Raw genomic sequence first — 14,845 nt, 5'->3', positions numbered from 1 at the left:
ATCTGTCTTCACGAAGGAGGACACAAATAATCTTCAGGAAATGCTACAGGACACAGGGTCAAGATGAAGGAGGAACTAAAGGAAATCCTTATTTGTCAGGCAATGGTATTGGGGAAATTGGTGGGATTAAAACACAAAAAATCACCTGGGTCTGATGCTCTGCAACCCAGAGTAGCTAAGGAAGTGGTCCTGGAAATAGCAGATGCATTGGTGATCATTTTCCAGCATTCTGTAGACTCTGGAAGAGTTCCAATGGACTGGAGGTTAGCTAATGTAACTCCACTCTTGAAAAAAGGAGGGAGAAAGAAAGTGGGGAATTATAGGCCAGTTAGCCTGATATCAGTGGTGGGGAAAATGCTGGAGTCAATCATTAAGGATGCAATAACCGAGCATTTTGAAAGTAGTGACAGAATTGGTCCTAGTCAGCATGGATTTACATGCTTGATAAATCTTGAGGATGTGACTAGTAGAGTAGACAATGGTGAATCAGTAGATGTTGCGTATCTGGACTTCCAAAAGGCTTTTGACAATGTTCCACACAAGAGATTTGTAAGGAAAATTAAAGCTCACGGTATTTTAGGTAATGTGTTGATAGGGATAGAGAACTGGTTGGCAGACAAGAAGCACAGAGTTGGAATAAATGGGTCATTTTCAGACTGGCAGGCAGTGACAAGCAAGGTTCAATGCTGGGACCCCAACTGTTCGCAATATACATTAACAATTTGGGTGATATCTCCAAATTTTCAAATGACCCAGACCAATACAGAAAATCCAGATATGACATCCGCAAAGCCATCAGGGAGGCTACCGGACCAAATTAGAGGCCCAAACCTACCAAACTGACTCCTGTCATCTCTGGCAAAGCCTAAATGACATTACAGGATACAAAATGAAACAGCGTAAGATAGCAAACAAAGACACATCCCTCCCTGACATACTCAATGCTTTCTGTGCTCAGTTTGAGCAGAATACCACCGGCGTGGCAATGCCTGCCCCGACAGCCCCAGACACACCTGTTCCCTCTGTCACTGTTTCAGAAATCGGATCAGTCTTCCTGGAAGTCAACCCAAGGAAAGCAACAGGCCTGGACGGTTTCCCCTGCCGAGCACTCAAATCCTGTACGGGACAACTGGCAGAGATTTTCACCAACATCTTCAACCTCTCCCTCCCACAAGCTTAAGTCCCTACCTGCTTCAAGAAGACCATCATCCCCATACCCAAGAAAACACATGCAGTGTGCATTAATGACTATCACCCAATTGCTGTGACTTCAATAATCATGAAGTGCTTCGAGAGACATGGCCCACATCAACTTCAGTCTCCCAACCTGCCTCGATCTCCAATAATTTGCCTACCAACATAACAGGTCCACAGAGGATGCCATATCCCTAGCCCTGCACTCATCCCTGGAACATCTGGACAACGAAGACACCTACGTCAGACTCCTGCTTGTTGACTACAGCTCCGCCTTCAACACCATTATTCCCTCCAGACTGATCTCAAGACTGCGTGACCTTGGTCTCGACTCCACCCTCTGCAACTGGATCCTCAGCTTTCTGACCCATAGCCCGCAAACAGTGAGGATAGGTAACTGTACCTCCTCCACAATAACACGTAACACTGGAGCCCCCCAAGGGTGCATCCTCAGCCCCCTACTGTACTCCCTGCACACCTATGACTGTGTTACCAAATTCCGAACAAACAGCATCTACACAAGGTCGCTGACAACACCACCATAGTGGGACGGATATGTAACAACAATGAGTGAAAATACAGAGAGGAGATAGAGGCCTTGATGACGTGGTGCGTTGAAAACAATCCTTTCACAACGACAGCAAAACTAAAGAACTGATCATTGACTTCAGAAAGAAAGGAGAACATGCCCCCATCTATATCAATGGAACTGAGGTTGAGAGAGTGAAGAGCATCAAGTTCCACAGACTGATGATAACCAATGATCCTGGACTTCCCACGTCGATGTGACAGTCAAGAAGGCACAACAATGCCTTTTCTTCCTCAGGTGACTCAGGAAATTTGCCGTGTCCATAAGGTCCCTCACCAACTTCTACAGATGCACCATTGAAAGCATACTGCCCGGGTGCATAATGGCCTGGTACGGCAACTGCTCTGCCCATGACTGTAAGAAACAATAAAAGATGGTGTGCACAGCCCGGACCATTACTGAAGCTAACCTTCCATCCATGGACTCCATTTACACAGCTTGCTGCCGCAGAAAGGCTGACAACATCATCAAAGACCCATCGCACCCTGGTAATGATCTCCTACAACCTCTTCCATCAGGCAGAAGATACAGAAGCCTGAACAGACACACAAGCAGGTTCAGGAACAGCTTATTTCCGGTCATTGTCAGACTGTTGAATGGACTCTTGCCTCAAATAATGTAATCTGCAAAATCACCTGTATGCCTCTAAGTCTTTTCGATCTGTACATCCTTTGCTTGCTATGATCTGCCTGTACTGCTCGTAAACATAGCTTTTCACTGTATTTCAGTACGCATGACAATAAATCAACCAATCAAACTGGGTGGCAGGGTGTGCTGTGAGGAGAATGCTAAGAGGCTGCAGGGTGACTTGGACAGACTGGCTGAGTGGGCGAATACTTGGCAAATGCAATATAATGTAGATAAATGTGAGGCTATCCATTTTTGTCACAAAAACAAGAAGGCAGATTATTATCTGAATGGTGGCAGTTTAGGAAAAGGTGAGGTGCAACGAGACCTGGGTGTCATGGTGGAACAGTCACTGAAGGTTGGCATGCAGATGCAGCAGGCGGTGAGGAAAGCTAATGGCATGTGGCCTTCATAGCGAGAGAATTTGAATATCAGAGTAAGGATGTCTTGCTGCAGTTATACAGGGCCTTTGTGAGGCCACACCTTGAGTATTGAGTATTGTGTGCAGTTTTGGTCTCATAGTCTGACGAAGGACATTCTTGCTATTGAGGGAGACCATAGAACATAGAACATAGAACATTACAGCACAGCACAGGCCCTTCGGCCCTCGATGTTGCGCCGACCTGTGAAACCAATCTGAAGCCTATCTAACCTAAACTATTCTAAACCTAAACCAGCGAAGGTTCACCAGACAGATTCCTGGGGATGGCAGGATTGACATACAGGGAAAGACTGGATCGAGTAGGCTTGTATTTGCTGGATTTTAGAAGAATGAGATGGGGATCTCATAGAAATATATAAAATCCGGAAGGGATTGAACAGGCTAGATGTGGGAAGAATGTTCCCAAGGTTGGGAAGTCCAGATCAAGGGATCACAGTCTAAGAATAAGGGGTAAGCCATTCAGGACTAAGAAGAGCAAGAATTTCTTCACTCAGAGAGTTGTGAACCTGTGGAATTATCCCCCAGAGGAAGCTGTAGGGGTCAGTTCATTAGATACATTCAAGAGGGAGCTGGACGTGGCCCTTGTGGCTAAAGAGATCAAGGGGTATGGAGAGAGGGTGAGAATGGGATACTGAGATTACATGATCAGCTATGATTGTATTGAACAGTGGTGCAGGCTCGAAGGGCCGAATGGCCTACTCCTGTACCTATGTTTCTAGGTTTCTACGTGAGGAAAGATGAGTTCACCCAAAGGATGGTGGGAATCTGGAACTCACTACCTGTAAGGATGGTAGAGAAAAAAGTTGTCATAACGTTCAAGAAGTATTTAAATGTAGGCTTGCAATGCCAAAGCATACAAGGCCACGGGCAGGTGCTTGAAAATGGGATTAGAATGGGTTTTTGTTTATGGTTGTTTTTGACTGGCACAGACTGATGGGTGAAGAGTATTTTTTCTGTGCTGTAGATCTCGATGTCTCTATGAATTAGGGGTATTAACACCCACATCCCATGAACAGATTAAAAACAACAAAGTAGTGAGAATAGAGATAGTAGGAACTGCAGATGCTGGAGAATCCGAGACAACAAGGTGCAGGGCTGGATGAACACAGCAGGCCAAGCAGCATCATAGGAGCAGAGAGGCTGACGTTTCGGGCCTAGACCCTTCATCAGAAAAAGTAGTGAGAATACCCCGGTTTCGCAATCTTCACACCTACAACCCCACCTGAATTGCATTGGAATGGTAACACAATCATGATGCTAACTAACTTATTAGTGGATTTCAGCTGCTTTATCCAATAGCGTTGGCTTTCTTGAGCTTCCAAAGCTGCACATAGCCAGAAATGTTTCCTCACTTTGCAAACTTGTGCCTTGTAGATTTTGTGATGTCAGTGTCTACTACGGTTGGAAAAATAAAAAAAGTTGAATACTTTTTGAATGATGAAAGACTGGGATGTATCTGCATTGAGTAGGCCTGACTGTATTTGCCCACAGAACTATAAGGCGTTTACAAAACCGAAGAATGCCATTTGTCCTGTTGCGTCCCTGCTGGTTCACCACAAGAGCAAATGATTAAGTCCCACTCCCTAGCTTTATCCCAAGATACCTGCCATTTTTTTTTCCCTTTAGATAATCATTCCAACTCTTATTTTTTATCTAAGAATTTGAAGTGTGGTTACTTGTTTCAAAGTGTCCATGCTGTCAGGGTATATTGCAGTACTTACTTGCACCCAGTCGGTAAGCCTTGGCACGATTTGATCCAAATTTTTGTATCTCTGCTGAACATTTACTTTCTGGTTCCCATATTTCTGCCTCAGATTCCGTTGTTCTAGATCCCGCATCTGACACATCACCTTCTTCTCCCTCCGTGCTGTTACGATATGGCCTACGGTGCCAGTTTTCAACAGCTTGCCTCCGTAGTGCTGAACTTCGGGACATGGGATCCCTGATGCATCTACTCTCTGGGCTGCGGCTTTGTTTGTGAAAATAGATCCTCTCTGGACTTTGTTCATTGTGCTGCATATCTACAGATGGCGTAAAACTGTCACTGTCATAGCATCGTGACAGATGTGCTACTGGCTTTGGTCTAGTAGAAACAGCACCAACACAAAACGAAAGGTTAACAGATCTCTAGCCGACAAAGGTTTAATTAAGTTGCTCATTAAATTAAACATCAACTTATAAATCCTTATTATCTACTATTTTACAGCATAACTCAGAAAAAGAAATAATGAATTGCTTGGACATTACAATGTTATGAAGGTTCATACCATACTACCATTTGAGAACAAAATGGAGGAAAAACAGATTTTAGATTTTCAGTTCTGTGAAGATCTAACCTTTTATTGAAACACTGCGTTCAAAACCACATTTACAAGCAGTCATTTGAATTCATATTATTTATTTATATTTTATATATTCATATAAATGACTAGCAAGCCATCTGAGATTTACAACTGTTGGAGAAAGCAGGCACCTGAAGTGTATTCAAATAGGGGAAGAGACTTCAAACAGCAGAGGTGCCATTATTAGCAGTCTCCAAGCAGTCAGTACCGGAGAGATGCATGATTTGCTTAGAAATCAGTTGCAATAAAGCTCTGGTAGCAGGAGGCTGTAAGGTTGCCAGAGGAAGGCATTATTTTATTAGGTCATGGGATGTTGACATCACTGGCTGGGCTAGCATTTATTGCCCAACCTTAAATTGTTCTTGACGCAAAATCAGAAAATGTTGGAAAACACATCAAGTCTGGCAACACTTGTGGAGACAGTAACAGAGTTAATGCTTTGAGTCCAGTGACCGTTCATCAGAACTGAAAGCTGCTAGGAAATGGTGGCATTTAGACCAGAAGAAATAGGAACAGGAGCAAGTCATTTGGCCCCTCAAGCCTGTTCTGCCATTCAATAGGATCGAGGCTGATCCAACATTCCTCATGTCTACTTTCCTGCATTTCCCCAATTGCGCCCCAAATTCAAGTCCAAATCGTTAATGTATAAAACAAACAGCAGAGGTCCCAACACTAAGCCCTGTGGAACACCACTTCAAACATCGATCCATTTGCAAGGGCAGCCATCGATCATTACCCTTTGTTTGCTGTTACTAAACCAACTTTGGATCCAATTTGACACATTACCCTGCAACCCACGGGTTTTATTTTTGACCAGACTGTCACGTGGGACCTTGTAAAATGCCTTGCTAAAATCCATGTAGATAATATCCACTACACAACCCTCATCGATCCTACTTTTCACTTCCTCAGAATTCAATCAAATTTGTAAGGTGTGACCTTTCTTAACACAGCCATTCTGACTAGCCCCGATTAGTCTATGCCTTTCTAAGTGACAGTTTATCTGACCTCTCGGGATTGATTCTAACAATGTGCCCACCACCAAAGTAAGATTAACTGGCTATAACTGTTCAGCATTTCCTTCATACCTTTTTAAACAACGGAACCATATTTGCATTCCTCAAGTTTTCTGGCACCTCGCCTGTGAACAAAGAACAAAGAACAAAGAAAATTACAGCACAGGAACAGGCCTTTCGGCCTTCCAAGCCTGCGCCGATCCAGATCCTCTATCTAAACCCGTCGCCAATTTTCGAAGGATCTGTATCCCTCTGCTCCCTGCCCCATTCATGTATCTGTCGAGATACATCTTAAATGATGCTATCATGCCCGCCTCTACCACCTCCGCTGGCAACACGTTCCAGGCACCCACCACCCTCTGCGTAAAGAACTTTACACGCATATCTTCCTTAAACTTTTCCCCTCTCACCTTGAAATCATGACCCCTAGTAACTGAGTCCCCCACTCTGGGGAAAAGCTTCTTGCTATCCACCCTGTCTATACCTCTCATGATTTTGTAGACCTCAATCTGGTCCCCCCTCAACCTCCATCTTTCTAATGTAAATAATCCTAATCTACTCAACCTCTCTTCATAGCTAGCACCCTCCATACCAGGCAACATCCTGGTGAACCTCCTCTGCACCCTCTCAAAAGCATCCACATCTTTTTGGTAGTGTGGCTGTATGCAGTATTCCAAATGTGGTCGAACCAAAGTCCTATACAACTGTAACATGACCTGCCAAATCTTGTACTCAATACCACGTCCGATGAATGAAAGCATGCCGTATGCCTTCTTGACCACTCTATCCACCTGCGTTGCCACCTTCAGGGTACAATGGACCTGAACACTCAGATCTCTCGGTGCATCAATTTTCCCCAGGGCTTTTCCATTTATCGTATAGTTCGCTCTTGAATTGGATCTTCCAAAATGCATCACCTTGCATTTGACTGGATTGAACTCCATCTGCCATTTCTCCGCCCAACTCTCCAATCTATCTATATTCTGCTGCATTCTCCGACAGTCCCCTTCACTATCTGCTACTCCACCAATCTTAGTGTCATCTGCAAACTTACTAAACAGACTATCTATACCTTCCTCCAGATCATTTATGTATATCACAAACAACAGTGGTCCCAACACGGATCCCTGTGGAACACCACTGGTCACAGTTCTCCATTTTGAGAAACTCCCTTCCACTACAACTCTCTGTCTCCTGTTGCCCAGCCAGTTCTCTATCCATCTAGCTAGTACACCTTGGACCTCATGCGACTTCACTTTCTCCATCAGCCTACCATGGGGAACCTTATCAAACGCCTTACTGGAGTACATGTATATGACATCCACAGCCCTTCCCTCATCTATCAACTTTGTCACTTCCTCAAAGAATTCTATCAAGTTGGTAAGACATGACCTTCCCTGCACAAAACCATGCTGTCTATCGCTATTGAACCCAGTTTCTTCCAAATGTAAATAGATCTTATCCCTCAGTATCTTCTCCAGCAGCTTCCCCACCATTGACTTCAGGCTCACCGGTCTATAATTACCGGGATTATCCTTGCTACCCTTCTTCAACAAGGGGACAATTTTAGCAATTCTCCAGTCCTCCGGGACCTCACCCGTGCTCAAGGATGCTGCAAAGATATCTGGTAAGACCCCAGTTATTTCCTCTCTTGCTTCCCTCAGTAACCTGGGATAGATCCCATCCGGGCCTGGGGACTTGTCCACCCTAATGCCTTTCAGAATACCCAACACTTCCCCACTCCTTATGCTGACTTGACCGAGAGTAATCAAACATCTATCCCTAACCTCAACATCCATCAGGTCCCTCTCCTCAGTGAATACCGACACAAAGAATCTCACTCATTTTCTCTGACTCCTCGCATAACTTCCCTCCTTTGTCCTTGAGTGGGCCAACCCTTTCTCTCGTTACCCTCTTGCTCCTTATCTATGAATAAAAGGCTTTCGGATTTTCCCTAACCCTGTTTGCTAAAGATATTTCATGACCCCTTTTAGCCTTCTTAATTCCTCGTTTCAGATTGGTCCTACTTTCCCGATATTCTTCCAAAGTTTCGTCTGTTTTCAGTGGCCTAGACCTTATCTATGCTTGCTTTTTCCTCTTTGCTAGTCTTACAATTTCACCTGTCATCCATGGTTCCCTAATCTTGCCCTTTCTATCTCTCATTTTCACAGGGAGATGTCTGTCCTGCACTCTAATCAACCTCTCTTTAAAAGCCTCCCACATATCAAATGTGGATTTACCCTCAAACAGCTGCTCCCAATCCACATTCCCCAGCTCCTGCTGAATTTTGCTGTAGTTGGCCTTCCCCCAATTCAGCACTCTTCCTTTAGGACCACTCTCATCTTTGTCCATCAGTATTCTAAAACTTACGGAATTGTGATCACTATTCCCAAAGTAATCCCCAACTGAACCTTCAACCACCTGGCCGGGCTCATTCCCCATCACCAGGTCCAGTATGGCCCCTTCCCGAGTTGGACTACTTACATAATGTTCTAGAAAACCCTCCTGGATGCTCCTTACAAATTCTGCTCCATCTAAACCCCTCACACTGAGTGAATCCCAGTCACTGTTGGGAAGTTTAAAATCTCCCATCACCACCACCCTGTTGCTCCTACATCTTTCCATAATCTGTCTACATATTTGTGCCTCTATCTCACGCTTGCTGTTGTGAGACCAGTAGTACAGCCCCAACATTGTTACCACAGCCTTCCTATTTCTGAGCTCTGCCCATATTGCCTCACTGCTCGAGTTCTCCATACTGCTCTCCCTCAGCACAGCTGTGATATCCTTTTTGACCAGTAATGCAACTCCTTCACCCCTTTTCCCTCTCTCTCTATCCCACCTGAAGCATCTACATCCTGGGATATTTAGTTGCCAATCTTGCCCTTCCCTCAACCAAGTCTCAGTGATAGCAATAACATCATACTCCCAGGTACTAATCCAAGCCCTAAGTTCATCTGCCTTACCTATTGCACTTCTCACATTAAAACAAATGCACCTCAGACCACCTGTCCCTCCGCGTTAATCATCTGCTCTCTGCCTACTCTTCCCCTCAGTCACTGTGTCCAGTGAAGATTGGAAATAATCCTCAGAGTATCTGCTATTTCCTTTCTGACCTTCTTCAACATAGAACATAGAACATTACAGCACAGTACAGGCCCTTCGGCCCTCGATGTTGTGCCGACCTGTGAAACCAATCTGAAGCCCATCTAACCTCAACTATTCCATTATCATCCATATGTTTATCCAATGACCATTTAAATGTCCTTAAAGTTGGCGAGTCTACTACTGTTGCAGGCAGGGCATTCCACGCCCTTACTAAGCTCTGAGTAAAGAACCTGCCTCTGACATCTGTCCTATATCTATCATCCATCAATTTAAAGCTATGTCCCCTCATGCTAGCCATCACCATCCGAGGAAAAAGGCTGCCATTGTAGGGAATAATCCATCCAGCCCTAGTGACTTATCCACATTCAAGAATGGTTTATGAGAGTAAACAAGCTCAGAATATAAAAATAGATAGCAAAAGTTTCGGTAAATATATAAAACGAAAAGAGTGGGCTAGGGTAAACATTGGTCCTTTGGAGGATGAGAAGGGGGATTTAATAATGGGAAATGAGGAAATGGCCGAGGCATTGAACAGGTATTTTGTGTCGGTCTTCACAGTGGTAGACACAAATAACATGCCAAAGAATTGATGACAAGGAGGTTACGGCATGTGAGGACCTAAAAATGATCATTTATCACCAACCAGGTAGCATTGGGCAAGTTAATGGGGCAAAAGGTGGATAAGCCTCCCGGCCCTGGTGGAATGCATGACAGGGTGCTAAAAGAGATGGTGGAGGAAATAGTAAATGCACTCATTATAATTTAGCAGAATTCACTGGACTCTGGTGCGGTTCCAACAGTTTGGAAAACAACAGATGTGACACCACTGTTTACAAAAGGAGGTAGACAAATGGTGGGTAAGTATAGGCCCATTGGCTTAACTTCTGTAGTGTGGAAAATGCTTGAATCTATGATCAAGGAAGAAATAGCATCACACTTGCATAGAAATTGTCCTATCAGGCAAATGCAGCATGGTTCACAAAAGGAAGGTGGTGATCAGTGGCTAGTGGTGTGCCTCAAGGATCGGTGTTGGGACCGCAATTGTTTACAATTTACATAGATGATTTAGAGTTGGGGGACCAAGTATATTGTGTCAAAGTTTGCAGATGACACTAAGATGAGAGGAAGAGCAAAGTGTGCAGAGGACACAGAAAGTCTGCAGTGATATAGATAGGTTAAGTGAGTAGGCAAGGGTCTGGCAATGCTGGTAAATGTGACGTTATCCATTTTGGTAGGAATAGCAGCAAAATGGACTACTATTTAAATGGTGAAAAATTGCAGTATGCTACTGTGCAGAGGGACCTGGGTATCCTTGTGCATGAATCATAAAAAGTTGGTTTGAGGGTCATCATCATAGAATCCCTACAGTGTGGAAACAGGTCCTTCGGCCCAACAAGTCCACACCGACCCTCAGAGCATCCCACCCAGAACCATCCTCCTAATCTAGGCATCCTAAACACTACGGGCAATTTAGCATGGCCAATCCACCTAGCCTGCACATCTTTGGACTGTGGGAGGAAACTAGAGCACCCGGAGGAAACCCACGCACACACGGGGAGAATGTGGAAACTCCACACAGTCACCCGAGGGTGGAATTGAACCAGGGTCCCTTGCGCTACGAAGCAGCAGTGCTAGCCACTGAGCCACCGTAGTGCCCCTTGCAGCAGGTAATTAAGAAGGCAAATGGAATATTGCCCTTCATTGCTAGAGAGATGGAGCTTTAAAACAGGGATGTTACGCTGCAGCTGTATAGGGTGCTGGTGAGGCTATACCTGGAGTACTGTGTTCTGCGGAAGGGTCACTGGACCCGAAATGTTAACTCTGTTTTTTCCTTCACAGATGCTGCCAGACCTGCTGAGCTTTTCCAGCAACTTTGTTTTTGTTCCTGGAGTACTATGTACAGTTTTGGTCGCCTTACTTGAGAAAGGATGTACTGCCACTGGAGGCAGTGCAAAGGAGGTTCACTAGGATGATTCCATAGTTGAGACAATTGGCTTGAATAGACTGGGACTATATTCATGGGAATTTAAAAGAATGAGGGGGGATTTTGTAGAAGCATATAAAATGTTTCTATATATAATATACATTTCTATATATATACATATAACTAGAACTATGTGGCATTGCCTCAAAATATGCGGAACTGAGTTGAGGAGGAATCTCTTCACCCAAAGGGTTGTGAATCTGTGGAATTCCCTGGCCAGTAAAGCAGTTGAGGCTACTTTGTTGAATGTTTTTAAGGTAAGGAAAGATAGATTTTTGAACAGTAAAGGAATTAAGGGTTATGGTGAGTGGGCGGGTAAGTGGAGCAGAGTCCCAGAAGAGATCAGCCATGATCTTATTGAACAGCGGAGCAGGTTCGATGGACCGGACGGTCCGCTGCTGCACCTTTTTCTCATGATATATATTTAATTAACAAACCAGTGCAGACAAGATGGGCTGAATGACTTCCTCCTGCGCTGTAAGATGTCTGTGATTCTGTAATGTTTTGTTTCAAGTGCTTTGAGCATTCAGTTACAGAGCCTTTAATTTTATCTTTTAAATCTTTTGATTAATTATAGCCTTATCTATTGGTTGGCTTTCAGATTTGTACTCTCTATCCTTCCTGTTATAGTCTGTTTATCCATTTCCCATCTCAGTACCTTCCTCCTGATTGTACTCTTTGACTCACCACATCTTTCCAAAATGTAATTCCTTGTTCTCACTATTTAGTTTAGAATCCTCTCGCCTTTCCTAGTTATGCAATCTGCAAAATCAGCAGCGTTACTCTGGTTCAAGCGCAGACTGCTCCATCAGTACAAATTTTGCTTCTTAATTTGCTGCTTAGTTCCTCATATTAACAATGCAGAACCTACTTCTTTGTCCTGCCTATATCAATAGTATCATTACTTGATGACCAGGTCTTTGGTGAGACAAATATATAAGAAAAGCATTAAAACAAACACTAAAGTTTGTGTTAACAAGGTGTAGAGCTGGATGAACACAGCAGGCCAGGCAGCATCAGAGGAGCAGGAAAGCTGACGTTTCAGGTCTGGACCCTTCTTCAAAAATGGGGGAGGGGAAGGGAGCTCTGAAATAAATCGAGAGATGGGAAGGTGATGATAGAAGGTGGATAGAAGAGCAGATAGGTGAAGAGAAGACGGACAGGTCAAGGAGGCGGGGATGAATGCCAGTAAAGGTGAGTGTAAATAGGGAGTTGGGATGGAGGTTGGTCAGTGAGGAGGGAGGGGCGGGCAGGTGGGAGGAAAGACGGACAGTTCAAGGAGGCGGGGATGAGGCTAGTGGGTAGGAAGTAGGGATGTCGGTTGGTCAGTGAGGTGGGAGGAGTGGATAGGTGGGAGAAAAGACGGACAGGTCAAGGAGGTGGGGACGAGATGGGCTGGTCTTGGGATGAGGTCAGGGGTGGGGAGATTTTGAAGGGAGTGAAGTCCACATTGAGACCATTGGGCTGCAGGGTTCCCAAGCAGAATATGAGGTGCTGTTCCTCCAGCCTTCGGGTGGCATTGTTGTGGCGCTGGAAGAGGCCCAGGATGGACATGTCGTGCAAACAGTGGGAGGGGGAAGTGAAGTGGTTCGCGACTGGGACATGTTGTCGTTTGTCACAAACCTAGTGTAGGTGCTCCACAAAGCGTTCTCCAAGCCTCCGCTTCGTTTCCCCGATGTAGAGGAGGCCACATCAGGAATAGCAGATACAATATACCACATTAGCAGATGTGCAGGTAAACATCTGTTTAATGTGGAAGGTTTTCCTGGGGCTTCGGATGGAGGTGAGGGGGAAGGTGTAGGGGCAGGTGTAGCACTTCCTGCAGTTGCAGGGAAAAGTGCCAGGGTGGTGGGGCTAGTGGGGAACGTGGAGCGGACGAGAGAGTCACGTAGAGAGCAGTCCCTCCAGAAGGCAGATAAGGGTGGGGAAGGAAATATACCTTACGTGCTCTTCAGAGAATTGGTGTGGACTTGTTGGGCTGAATGGCCTGTTTCCACACTGTAGGGATTCTATGATAATATGATTCTAAGAAATAAACAATTGCAGCTTAAGTGCAGATCCTTGCACCCAAAGCTCCAAGGGAAAGATGGCAGAGATAAATTATACGGTAATGGTGGCAGCAAGGTCATGTCCTTTTATACCTTAAGAATCCAAATATGTTTCTTCTACTTAAAAACCAGAAGAACTGCGGATGCTATAAATCAGAAACAAAAACAGAAGTTGCTGGAAAAGTTCAGCAGGTCTGGCAGTATCTATGAAGAGAAATCACTGATCTGGCTCGGAGAGTGAATAGCTGTTTATGGAGACTATTAATGGCTAACAATAGATAGTGTGTAATGGCTGACAATATATTAACAAAGCCTGGTGTATGGGATAGGGGGCTAGGATATGTGAATTTATCCCAGTAAAATTATTGAACTTGATATTTAGTCTGGAGATCTGCAGGATCTCCAAGCGGAAAATGTACTTGCACTGAACTTTGCTGGAATACTGCAACATGAGACAGAGATGTTAGCCAGGGAACAGGGCAGTGTGTTAAAGTGGAAGCTCAGGGTCTTTTCTGCAGGCAGAACGTAGATGTTCTGTGAAGCGGTCACCCAGTCTACACTTCATTTCTCCAATGTGGAGGAGATCACATTGTGAGCAGAGAATGCAGTAGACTAGATTCTGGGGAAGTGCAGGTGAAATGCTGCTTCGCCTGGAAGGTATGTTTGGGCCCTTGGATACTGAGGAGGGAGGAGATAAACAGGTTACACCTACGGCAGTTGCAGGGGAACATGCCGTGGGGCTATCGGGGAGTGAAGGAAGAGTGAATCAGGGTGTCCCAGAGGGAACGGTCCCTGTGGTAGGTGGACAAGGGAGGGGACAGCAATATATGCAGTGTTTGGCTGGAGGTGGCAGAAATGGCGGCTAATGATCTTCTGGATGTGGATGCTGGTGGGATGGTAGGTAAGGACAAGGGGAGCCCTATTGCTGTTGCGGGAGGGAAGAGAAGGAGTGAGGGCAGAAGTGCGGGAGCTGGGTCGGACCCGGTTGAAGGCACTGTCGACAACGGTCTGGGGGATTCTCAGTTGAAGAAGAAGGTGGGCATTTCAGAGGCTCCCTTGTCAAAGTTGGCCTCAGCTGAACATACACGACGGAACTAAGAGAATGAGATGGAGTCTTTCCAAGAAGCAGGTGCAAGGATGTGTAGTCCAGGTAGCTGTGGGAGTCGGTGGGTTTATAGCGGATCTTAGATCATAGATCACAGGATGAGGAAACAGACCCTGTGGTCCAACAAGTCCACAACGACCCTCAGAGCATCCTACCCAGATCAATCCCCCTATAACCCATCTAATCTACACATCCCTGAACACTATGGGCAATTTAGCATGGCCAATCCAACTTGCCTGCACATCTTTGGACTGTGGGAGGAAACTGGAGCACCCAGAGGAAACCCACGCAGACACAGGGAGAACATGCAAACTCCACACAGACAGTCGCCCGAGGTTGGAATCGAACCTGGGTCCCTAGCGCTGTGAGGCAGCAGTGCTAACCACTGAG

The 14,845-nt window shown here is 45.2% G+C and overlaps 1 protein-coding gene across 1 annotated transcript in view; it reads right to left on the bottom strand.

The window, feature by feature from the left end:
* Positions 1-14,845, bottom strand: part of LOC109923298 (F-box only protein 41-like) — a 100,755-nt gene that overhangs the window by 55,853 nt on the left and 30,057 nt on the right. Inside the window, exons 4-5 of the mRNA XM_048599487.1 lie at positions 6,283-6,335; positions 4,574-4,979 (exon numbers count right to left, since the gene is read on the bottom strand). Coding sequence (XP_048455444.1) covers positions 4,574-4,979; positions 6,283-6,335 — 459 coding nt within the window. The remainder of the gene's footprint in view (positions 1-4,573; positions 4,980-6,282; positions 6,336-14,845) is intronic.

This window comes from Rhincodon typus, chromosome 1 (genome assembly GCF_021869965.1).
Source record: "Rhincodon typus isolate 14 chromosome 1, sRhiTyp1.1, whole genome shotgun sequence".
Classification (NCBI taxonomy): Eukaryota; Metazoa; Chordata; class Chondrichthyes; order Orectolobiformes; family Rhincodontidae; genus Rhincodon; species Rhincodon typus.
The sequence above is the reverse complement of the archived record's forward strand: the minus strand, read 5'-3'. Positions and strand labels throughout refer to the sequence as shown.